A 12,345-nucleotide genomic window follows, 5' to 3' on the forward strand; every position below is an offset into this window, starting at 1 on the left:
ATGATGGAGCACCTTGCCATAAAGCAAAGGTGATAACTAAATGGCTGAGGGAACAAAACATAGAGATTTTGGGTCCACGGCCTGGAAACTCCCCAACAAATTGTGACAAAATGAAAGCATTGATTGTGCAAGAAAGGACTGCTATCAGTCAGGATTTGGTCCAGAAGTTGATTGAGAGCTGCCAGGGAGAATTGCAGAGGTCCTGAAGAAGAAGGGTCAGCACTGCAAATATTGACTTGCTGCATTAACTCATTCTAACTGTCAATAAAAGCTTTTGTTACTCATAATATGATTGCACTTGTATTTCTGTATGTGATAAAAACATCTGACAAACACACATAAAAGCCAGAGGGCAACAGATCATATAATATATCATAGGTTCGTGTAATTCTCAAAACTTTTGGCCATGACCGAAAATTTTCGCCTCACGATTTCCAAAATAACCACCACATACCACATTCCACTGCTGTGGCAGTTGGAAGCTGAGCGGTGGTTGGTTGCTATTTTGCCACAGGTCATTAATATTGACTCTGAACTTTGATTGGTTACTATGGGCAACGAGTATAAGATGCTTATGTGTGAGGTTATATGGATAGGTATACAGAGATAGGGGGAGAATTTATCGGAAATGAGGTAAAACTGTTCCAGTTGCCCATGGAAACCAATCAGAGATCAGCTGTAATTTTATGAACAGCTGTGGGAAAATTCAACTTGAGCTGTGATTGGTTGCCAAATCTCCCCACAAAGTACAGTCAGACACAGATAGTCAAACACGGACACAGTCAAAGATAGTCAGAGAAAACCGGAGTCAGAGACAGTCAGCGACAGACAGAGATAGAGAATGACAAAGAAAGTCAAAGACCGTCGGAGACATAGTGAGTCAGACAAAACCAGATTCAGAGACAAACAGAGATAGGCAGAGACAGTCAAAGACAGAAAGAGAAACAGAGATAATTGGAGACAGACACAGACACTCAGAGACAAAAACAGTCACAGATAGAGACAGACAGAGTCAGGGACATAGATGGTCAGAGGCAGAGCCTGACATTTAACCCCTCAGCAAGGCAAAATTTAAATCAAAAACTCACAGAAAATTAGAAACATCTAAAGCAGTGGTGGCGAACCTATGGCACGGGTGCCAGAGGTGGCACTCGGAGCCCTGTCTGTGGGCACCCAGGCCATCACCAAAGAGGACACAAAGGATCTTCATGGATTCTTAGACAACCCAGAACTTTCTGCACTCAGTGCTATCTTAAATCGACAGTGCTGCATGAGTCTACAGGAGGAATGGGAAAGTGTGGGCAGATCTGGATTATCATTGTAGCTTCAGCACCAGGCCCGAAAATTCTTTCTATTCAGGAGAACCTGAATTTGTCCCCCTTTCTTTCTACTTGGTGTTCTTGGGATTCTGATACGATTAAAAGCTATAACAGAGAAGGGAGCAAGAAGTTACTGCTTAAATTGTACTTTAATGTTGACACTTTGGGATAAATAATTGGATTTTGGTTGTAGTCTGGGCACTCCGTGTCTAAAAGGTTCACCATCACTGATCTAAAGGATAACTTTTATTATTTCCCTTTATAAAAAGGAGACAAACTGTCCCATGTAATTTAACCCAAAACACCGTCGGCTCGTTCCTGATCGCAGACGTTTCCATAGAAACGCAGATGCGATCGGGCGAGGCCTGGTGGGCGCGGCTTTGTCTGCGTTTGCAAGCGCAGACAAAGCGCTTCGTGTGGCACCAGCCTAAGGTATTTTCACAGTGGCCTGACAAAAAGATAATACTTCTCAGGCCTCTCACCCAGGACACTGTCTGCTCCATAAATGTAGTTTCCCTCAGTGAGACCCCCTGAGGAGCAGTCTTACCCTAACAGCAAAACACTTAAGGCTAGCGGCACACTTTTTAGGCAGTTTTCAAGCAGTCTGTAAAAAAATGCATGTGTTTATTGAAATCGCATCCGTTTTTGACCCTTTTTAATTAAGAGAATTGGAAAAACCAGTCAAAAACTGATGCATATTCAAAAACGCATGCGTTTTTTCAACGGATTGCTTAAAACCGGGCCAAAAACGGGTTCAAAACGCGACATGTGCCACCGGCCTTACAGGTTAACTTTTGCAATCGATGCCTCTGCTCGCAGATTACGCAGAGCAGAGCTTGCTATATGTAGGGTTGTGTGCTTATTTTCACTTTTGAACGTTATATGTCAGTTGTGTAGGGGCTTTAGGGCGCGTTCACATGTTGCGTTTCGGCCTGCGTTTTCATTGCATTTGAAACGCATTACAACAGCTGAGGAGAGGTGATTACAGTAATTACTTTACTGTTAACATTCTGTTTACAAAACGCATTGTAAATGTGATGTTAACGCATGTGTTAACAAACGTAAATAGTAATGTAATTAGGCAAATCACCTCTCCTCAGCTGTTGTAACGAGTTTCAAACGCAATCAATACGCAACCTGTGAATACGCCCTCAGGGGCAAATAAACTGATTGAGATCGTCCTCATGGCTACAGCTTTGGCGAATTCACACATAAAAAGCCGGAATTGACTCATTCATGATAGGTCTATTCTTATTCGCTGTGAACACACCCTCTATAATGTCGTCCTGTATACGTTTATCGCAAACAACTGGCTTTGCTATTTCCATTGGCAGCCTGCCCCCCCATTCTCCTCAGTACGTTGTGTAACAAGGACACTGCGTAGTCAGAGCGCGCAGACTCAGTTTCTACCTGTCACCGGATACACAAGCTGCAGCCAATCAGGAGGAAGCTCGGGGCGGAGCCGCTGACTTGTAGTCGCACTGTTGCAGTTAGCGCTGACCCCTCCGGCTCATGGGGGAGAGGACGAAAACATAAACATCATGTCCACCTCGCTTGTGAGGGCGACCATCAAGGCGGTCAGTAAGAGGAAGCTGCAGGCCACCCGGGCGGCTCTTACACTGGTGAGTAATGCTACGTGCTTCGGGAGTCCTGAGAGACTGCGGCCTGGTCATCCCCGTGGGATCCCTAAGTGTAAGTCCTTATCACAGTGAACATGTCTGGCCCCGCCGCGCACGCTCTGTGTGAGGTGAAGTCGGTGTATGGCACCTCTGCACTGTTCCTGTGGGCACATCCTGGCACTTTAGGAAGTGACCCATAAGTTTTCATAACTTTGGGGAGTTGGAAATACATAATCTGTGGGGTTTTTTCCAACATTGAGTAGCAGATTGGCACAGTCAGTGACCCTAGTGACAGCAGGGAATGTAGCACCTTGGAGGATCATAGAGGTGAATATGGTGCTGTCCTGTAGCACCTTAGGTCTCCTTGGTGACATGCTGATGTCCTGGTGTCACGTTATGTCATTGCCTTTAATACATGTCGGAGACCAGGTGGGACATTCTTTTTCTCCCATTGGACTATTTTTGACGACTCAGTAGGAGGGTTATAAAGTTCTGAAAACATCCTCCTTTGTTCTTCCTTTTACTCTCCTGAGCCGTTAAAGGGCATCTACCACCCGGATGAAGGATTCTATGCAAATGAACCTCAGGGGCACCAAGCCCCTCCGGCTTATTTGAATACAGTCTTTCATCCTGGTGGTAGATGTCCTTTAAGGCCCCCACCAGAGGAGGTGCAGTATTGTCACCACTATGTGAGACTGAAGTCGAATGTGCCATATAAGTAGTAATGACATACTGTACCTGTTTTTCGCTATGAGAGTCCCAAGCCTAAAAAATTATTTTACATCTATATTTCTACAGACTCCTTCCGCTGTGAACAAAGTAAAGACACTGTTACAAGAGAAGCCTGACCATGTAAGTAGGGAATTGCTCAACTGGTTTATAAACCCCATTTTGCAATGTCTTTGGAGGTAATAAAAGTTCATTGAGTCTACAGTCTACTATCGCACTCTCTCCAGTTGGAAAATTGCAATACCTTATTTCCTTGAAGTGGCCCTACATGTCTTAAACATGTCTATTAATCCTACTTGTATCACAGCAAACTACCAAGGTTTGCCATGGTACATGGGATCACTGTACCAGGAGACCCACCTAACAAAACGGCAGCTTTAAAGACACCCTTTTATGTATATCTTTGTTAAGGCTACATTCACACTACAGTATGGGGCGCGTATATACGGCCGATATACGTCACCCATAAACGGCAATGGGTGCACGGCGCCCTAAGGGAGCGGTACGGTGCGGCACCATACCCGGGAAAAAGATAGGACCTGTCCTATCTTTACCCGTAATACGGTGCCATGTATCTCACCTCCTCCTCCTCTCCCCGTGCACTGCCGATGCCCGGTACGGGCGGGCAACGGCATTGTGAATGTAGCCTAATTCTTTATTTTATATAGCGCTGCACAGAGCTTGCCAAATTGGTCCCTGTCCCCAATGGGGCTCACAATCTAATCAACCTACCAGTATGTTTTGGAGTGTGGGAGATAAGCGGAGGATGCAGGGGAAACCCGCGCAAAACACAGAGAAAACATACAAACTCTTTGCAGATGTTGACCCTGGGCGGGAACCCAGGTCCCCAGCACTGCAAGGCTGTAATGCTAACCACTAAGCCACCGTTGTATTATCCATTTCTCCTGTTCTCAGTATGCACTGGTTGTGTGTAAAAGTTTACATATTGATATATAGTGATCAGTCACCTATTAGATTTGCTTGTTGGTTCCTAAAGCCAATCATTCTTTTCCTACACAACTTTATATTGATCTGCTTGGCACCCTCTTTTGACTTGCTGCCTGCAGGTTGAACATTTTGTTCTACATTTTCTTTTTAAAGGGAACCTGGGGGCTGTTCTAGTAGTGACCAGGTTCCCATAGTCACCGTGATCAAGCAAACAGGATTAAGGCAGGATTGTCCAGTGTATGTTGTCTCTGTATGTATAAACAAAAGCGGGCACCTATACGTATGTTTGTGAAATCATTGCAAAATGAAGAATAGAGGTAAAATGATATTTATGACATGCTTTAAATGTTATGTTTTAAACCCCCAAAAGGCCCTGTAGTTGGTACACCCCTTGGGAACAGAACGAATAGAATTTTACTATATGAATGGTGGCACCCAATATCTTTCTTTCAGATTGGACTCAAAGTAGGTGTTCGAACAAGAGGCTGCAATGGTTTGTCCTACTATCTAGAATATGTAAAGTCTAAGGGGCTTTCAGACGAAGAAGTCATTCAAGATGGTAAGCGATTTTGTTATTCAGAGCATAGTAGATAAGGGTGAATCGGGTTCTGTGTTTATCCAAGGAAGGCAAAATAAACCCTACAATTCTGATGCCATAGTCCATAGGGGTGGGGGTATTCCTTCCCAATGCCATATATGGGAATTTTGTACACCGTAATATGTCATACCTTTGCTCTCATTAATGTCATTCGGGCTCCTCTTGAACATGCAGTTGAAACCAGAACTACATGCACTATATTAAGACACATGTGCACTTAGCAGATTCGTTTGGATACATTTTTTTTTTATTTTTTTATTCTTGGTTAGATATTCTTTATAAATCTCCACGGGTCTCATTATTAGTGAAAGGCTCTCCTTCTATTCCTTTCATGCTTCCCAGGGGTGCCCCCTATTGCCATTTTTATTTGCTATTGGCCCTATTGTTGAAGAGAAACTCAAACTACAAAGAAATAACCAAGTGACATAGGGAGAATAACCTTTTATGCTCATGACCTGATGTTATTTCTGTTGGATCCTCTGCCTATTCTTCAGTTAGCTATGCTGCAAATTGACCAATTTGGTACCTTCTCGGGGCTATGTATCAATTGGTCCACATCCTCCCTATCCCTTTTATCTGCTACGCCTACAGGGATGGAGCTAGACTCTGTTCTTTAATTTAAAGTAATGGATATGTCTAGGGATATTAATCTCCACTGATGCAACTTTCCCTCTAGCTTGTAATTTTACATCTTTACATGTTCACTTTAACCTTTTCCCTGCCAAGCATTTCTGGAAATGTTTTCGCATTATTGACCACAGCAATTTTAAAAATTTTAGCATAAAGAATTATACTAAACCCCAGCAAACCATACAAAAAAGCAGACACTTGTCTCATTTTCAAAATTGCATTAAAGAGTTCATAGACGTAGACACCTTCATGCAATTTTGATTCGGTGTGTATAATTTTAGAAAAATGCATAAAAATTTACTTTGTGGGCAAAAAGTGTGCCCCAAACAGAAAATCTTTATCTATTACATTTAGGAGATGTGAAACTAAACATATAGATACTTCATAGTCCTATGTTCATTTGAATTAATCATAATATCTGAAATAACCAGAAATCTGTATTTCGGCTAGAAATTCTAAGGCCGTCACAACGTGAAAAATATAGTATTAAAAAGTAAAGATAACCCTTAAATCTATATATTCTTTAAAGGCAGACTACCTGGTGATTGCATTTGTCTTTGTTAGCCTGTATCACCATTATGCAGCTTTGGGACAAAGATCTTGTACCTCACTATTCTGTGTAGGAGACCTCTGTATCCGCAGCACTGAACACTCTCAGCTCTGCTACACAGAGAGCACATCAACATCACATAACCACCCCCTTCCCCACCTGTGCGTGTAGATTTATTTACAAGATTGTTTCCAGGGCTTATGAGCACAGCCAGGGGAAGTTGCTACTTCAGGCTAGGCTAAACTGAGGAGGATGGCAAATAAACTGCTTGACTTTAAGATAATATGTAATGTTGTTCCACATCCCAAGAGCTATTGATTTGTGACAAATAAAATAAATTCACACCTGTGCCTTAAGTTGAAATTAAAAGCTTGGGGTTCTTTGCCACTTTCCATTGCAGGGTTTCCCAAATTCTTATGTGTGTTACGACACATGGAGATTGTAGTACTGATGCAGTTTTTCACACAATTTATTGGTTTCATGACTTCCTTTTTTTTGGACAACACTAGAGCCAAGCTAAAACTTGCGTTTCCAACACCCCAAGATCCTGTGCGGGGTTGGCTCTTGCAGATATCCACACTTACTGACCAACAAGCCAGCTTAATTATTAGACTATGGATTCTCTCAGATCAACTGGCAAACATCATTTAGCTCACAGTTTGAGTATTGCAAATCTTTGACCAGTTCTTGAAAGTCTTTCCTGTCCGTTTGTTTCCATTTCACAAACTAGCAAGTACAGTTTGACATCGAGCTAAGTCACTCTCAAAAGTTTGCCTGAATTCTATAAATTGGCTGATGGTCTTGGGATGCATTTGGCATTACGAATCTTTCTGATTTGAGAACTTTCTTTTGCAGTCTTCTGAACAATTGAAGACCTCTTGACGTCCCACCGGCTAAATTTTATAGATACTTCCAGCCCAGATAAGACTTAGAGTCATAGTTACTAGATCATATGCAGATTTTTGGCATATGTTACAGCTGTGCCCGATAATTCACTCTTTGGCAAGACGGAGTCTCGTTGTCCAAAGTGACTGGTATTCCCATCTCATAAAATCCTGAAATATATCTACTGCTGAGGAATTGTGGCAAGATCACTGGTTCTTTTCTTTGCTAGAAAGGCAATAGCTCTATACTGAAAGGCTTACTGTGCTCCTTACCTTTTCCGTGTGGAGGTAACCTGTTAAACTTATCCTGACAGCCTTGGCCTCAGACCATGAAAAGGAAGAACCAAATTCAACAAAGTGTGGGGTTCTTGCTGTACGGCAGCAATAATAATTCCCAGGGATGTCTGGATTGTTACATATAGCCCCAGAAGGTGCTCCATCACCACTACATAAATGAGTGAAGAGAGGGGGCATCTGAGGGATTATATAGGGAGAGGATCTTGGTGGTGAAGGTTGGGCCTAAACCAATGTTGGCTCTCCCTGAAGGAGACCCTGCCCTTCAGTTCTGTGTCCGCATGAGAGGAATCTCTGTCACTCAGAGTGGCTGTCAGGAGCCGAGTAAACTGGAAAGAGGGGGTGGGGGTGTATGGATTCTCTGCTCATTCATAGGTGGTATAGGTCGGAGTAGAAAGAATGCGGCCACTGTCCAGAGAGTAATGAACCACTTGGTTCTAGGCATTTTTGAAAGATTGAGTGATGCGTCCTCTCGGGGCCCTCGCCAGCATTCAGTATGGTTGGATAACAAAATGTTATCAATGTAGGTGGAAAATGACCAGGGGAGGGTGTTGTGTTGAGCTAGGATTTTGTCAATTCTGCTATATATATATTGTGTAGAGGCGAGAGGAAACTATAATCTCTGTCTAAGGAATACTGGAGTCTCCAAGAATTGCAAAGTTGCAGCTGAAAGTGTGCACGCTTCACTTTTTTACTTTAATGCAGAATAGGCAATACTGGATTTACCTGAGGAGTTGTTGGGGGGGGGGGGGCACTTATCCAGCGTCAGGTTCAGATCTTCACACAGTATCACGGAAATCCTGGATCTTGGGGGTGAATCTCATCTAAAAATTCTAGCATAGATGACCTTTCCTGATTGGGGGCGTATACATTGACAATGGTGAAGATGCGACCACCAATATCCTTGGTGAGAAGGACGTATCTAGTGTTGAGGTCCACAGTACAGTCCAATACTGTATGTTTTTAGATGGTTACAGCTGTACCACTTGATCGGGACTGGGGATTGTTTGCAAAATGGCAAGATTTGTAGTGTTTGTCTCATTGCGGCAGGATTGCCCCACTATAAAATGCTCCCTTGTGTCTGTGAAAATGATGAAGTACCTGTGCCTTCTTGGGTGGGGAATTCAGTCCTTCAAGATTCAAGGTGGCCACTTAAAACGGGTTTGCCAATGAAATAAAGTTCTCAAATTATAAACCCCCCTAGTGATGTTTACACAACAAAGGTAATTTTTAACCCCCTTACCCCCTGCAGCTGTTGCTTTTAAATTGTAAAGTATCAGGCAGACAAGCTGTCTCGTCCAAGGTCCTCAAACTACTGGGGACATGAGAGGGGCTGTTGGGCTCCGGCTGACCCCTAACATGAGCACTAATTAGAGGCATCTAAAGAAGGTAAAATAATGCACTGGTTAGCTTATTTGAGGAAACCAAGAAAGATTTGCTAGTATATAAATGGATTTGGCAGATGACATTTCTGGTTGTTGGTGAGTTTGGGTCTGGATTTTGCAGGATGCAATGGACCAATCAACAGCTGTTTGTTATACAGCTTGCACAGCGCTTCCTTTTTTGGTCTTACGAAGGGTTGATCCCTAAACGTGTTATCGTTGGATATTGGATTTTATATCTTTAAGTAAAAAAAAATGTTGATTATGAATCACATTGGTCGTTGATGAGGACACCTCACTATTATAGGTTACAGGTGCACCTGTAAAGTCCCACCTTTCACTTCTCTCTTACACTGCTACCCACGGTTCCTTTGGCGACCGGTTATTGGAGAGCTTGGGCGCTGCTAAGGTAACCAGCAAGAAAGCTACCCACTGGTTAGAAGGGTCTTCAACCCCTCAGTGGATTCATTTTGACGCATGCATACAAGTGGCTACCAGGTGAGCACCTTTCAGTACTCACCCGCAAACTAAACATTATCACGCGAGGCGCAGTAATCTTTGGTTGTAGTGTTTTGTTTTTTGTGTGTGTTTTTCTCCTTTTCTTGCCCACGGAATTTGATGGATAAAGTTGGTGATTGTTGTTGTTGTCTGTTATTATTTTTTTCAACCTTGTTCTCACTAGTGGCTCCCTCTTTACCCTGTTGCCCTTCCTGGGTTGCTCGCAGCTTCACCTGATTAAGGTGATGTGGCCACCATTATGCAGGGGGGGGGGCACTGTGGGGATGGCCGGCCTATCGAAGATTGCTAAGCCCATATAGAATGCTGCTGCCAGTGCATCCTGTGCTGGAACGCCATGGTACGAAGGGTACTGCAGATGAGGGGTGGGAGTCAGACTCACACCAGTGCAGCCATTGCAGCAGGAGGTGAGGGCTCCGGCATGCCGCTCTCCGCATTGGGGATAGCATCCACCTGTAAAGAGGGCTCCCGCGGTAGTGGTAAGCAGTGAAAGTGGATTTGGTTCGCCTGGAGAAATCCTCTGGGTTAGATGAGGAGGTGGAGCACCCAGGCTTGCCAGAAGGTGATGGCGCAGTTTGTGGGGTCTGCCATCTTGGCTCCATGTGGCAGGTGGGGCTGACATGAAGCTTATGGAGCCCAGAGAGCTGGCAAAGGTGTCCAATTTCTTTCATGGTCTAGCCAAGGTGTTGAGGGGTTTTGGACGGAGCTCTTATGGTGGGTTTCCCCATCCCAGGCACGCATATGCAGGTGGATTAGGAGAGGTATGCAGTGGAGCTCACAAACGAGTGTCTTTGCACTATAATGGACATGCCCCCCATATTTGAGGGTTTTCTGTCTGTCAAGTCGTCTTTGTCTGCAGCCAACAAAGGATAGCTTATGGAGTCAGGAGCAGAAATATATAGTTGGGAGTTCAGGGGGTTGTCCAGGATTGCTTATTTATATACGTGGTTCCAGATGTAGTAAGAAAATGGACATTTTTATGGGGGGACTTTTTGTGTTGTTGAGTAAATGTTTCTTTTGCCGTTTTTTTTTAAAATAACTATTCTACTGTGTAGGGTTTTTGGGGTTTTTTTTTTCCAATTTTGGCTTTATCTGATATTTTATATGTGGCAGTTATTAGGAATATGCTTTCTTTTATATGGATGCTAGAGCAAACCATGCAGAGAAAATGGTAAGTAATGTGCAGTCTCCAGGAAGCTACAAATATAGATATTCTTTATTGAGACTGTGCATTTTAACTTTATTTGACAAAAATGTTTGACTTTCTGCTGTTTTTAAAGCATTTCCTTTTATTTGCTAACAGGAGTAAGAGTGTTCATAGAGAAGAAGGCTCAGCTAACTTTATTAGGAACTGAAATGGACTATGTAGAAGACAAACTTTCCAGCGAGTTTGTATTTAATAACCCAAACATAAAAGGAACCTGTGGATGCGGAGAAAGCTTCAATATTTAACACAAAAGCACTCAGCCTGCTCTCAAGATCCCAGAAAATGCTTTTCAACCTGATCTAGCATTTTAAAGCACTTTGTATGCATTTCAGCCTTTGTGTATTGTCGCTAGCTGATTTAAGCTAATAAAGTTTTGGATTGTTTTGTGAACTCAAAAACTCCATTTAAGTGACACGGATCATTTATTTCTGGTTGCCTTTTGTTTCCCATCTTTCATACTGCTTGTACATCACTTAGCAATGCAGGCTCTTGAAGCTTTTATCTCTGCTTGGTGACCTGCAGAATTATGGTCAAGCTCCATAATAAATGATCTACTGTCCCGGTGTACTATATCGCTAAATAGCAAATCTTTTGCCTTTTTAATGCACTCGATTTGTTTATGGAATTTTATCTGCCTATATAAAATATACATATGGTCTTAAGCTGTCCATATACATTACCCCCTCTCCAAGTAGGACACATGAACACCAGGTTAAATGTAGTTGGATAGTTGTAAGACAAAAGTTGAGTTAAACATGCCCAATCCAATATCCTGACATGCCCTATCATGGACATTGTTTGTGTTACAGGAAAATGCATCATTCAGAGTTTTCTGGTATATTTGTATAGTGCCATCTGGCTTTGTTACCTGTAATAAGTTTGTATGGCCTAATGTGAGGTACAACATTTATGAAGATCTGACACTTTCATACATTGCTACACTAAGCTTATAAAAACCTTCACAATGATCTCCCTTCCTTCTCGTAAATGTGCTGCTACAGCTTGGCTTTATACAGGTTGAAAGCTCTCATCGACATCTCGAGAAAAGGGTATATCCACACCAAGTAAATGTCATCCTCAATGCTTCCTATGAGTAGTTATCGGATTACCTGCTTTTCATTATTTATCCCATTATTTATTAAGGGGTATGTTAGAATATACATAATATGTGTACTATACTAAATCTGTTGGTTGGCACTGATGTGTTTTTGTTCAAGGACTATTGAAACGCACAAATAGATTATTTAACTTGAACAGTAGTTTATAAGGAACTCTTGAAAGAGTCTGTGTTTTCTGTACATTTGGATTGAAAAATAAAGAATTTGATGATCATTTACTGTATTTAAGTTTACTTTATCGTTACAATTGACCCCTTGCAAATGGTTTTGTTGACAAATTTCTCCCATTGTTCATATGTAAAATGGAACTGTTTTTCATAGCAACCAATTCATGGTATCAAAGTAAATAAGGTCCGTTAAGAAAGATACAAGTCCATCAAGTTTAACCTATTAAGTCTACATTATATAGGAAGGCAAAAAAAAAAACCCTGCAAACCTTATTCTAATTGGACAAAAGTAGGAAAAAAAGAATTCCAAACAGCTAATATTGTGGTGAGAATAATTTCATGGATCAGCAGAAACTACTTAAAGCGTAACTGTAATGTTATTGC

The 12,345-nt window shown here is 42.3% G+C and overlaps 1 protein-coding gene across 1 annotated transcript; it reads left to right on the top strand.

The window, feature by feature from the left end:
• The first annotated feature begins 2,715 nt into the window (after positions 1–2,715).
• Positions 2,716–12,008, top strand: ISCA1 (iron-sulfur cluster assembly 1). Its single transcript, XM_072150856.1, has 4 exons — positions 2,716–2,941; positions 3,737–3,790; positions 5,069–5,174; positions 10,773–12,008. Exons 1-4 carry the CDS (start codon positions 2,861–2,863, stop codon positions 10,919–10,921), a joined length of 390 nt encoding a protein of 129 aa, XP_072006957.1. The 5' UTR covers positions 2,716–2,860; the 3' UTR covers positions 10,922–12,008.
• Positions 12,009–12,345: the final 337 nt, after the last annotated feature.

This window comes from Engystomops pustulosus, chromosome 1 (genome assembly GCF_040894005.1).
Source record: "Engystomops pustulosus chromosome 1, aEngPut4.maternal, whole genome shotgun sequence".
Classification (NCBI taxonomy): Eukaryota; Metazoa; Chordata; class Amphibia; order Anura; family Leptodactylidae; genus Engystomops; species Engystomops pustulosus.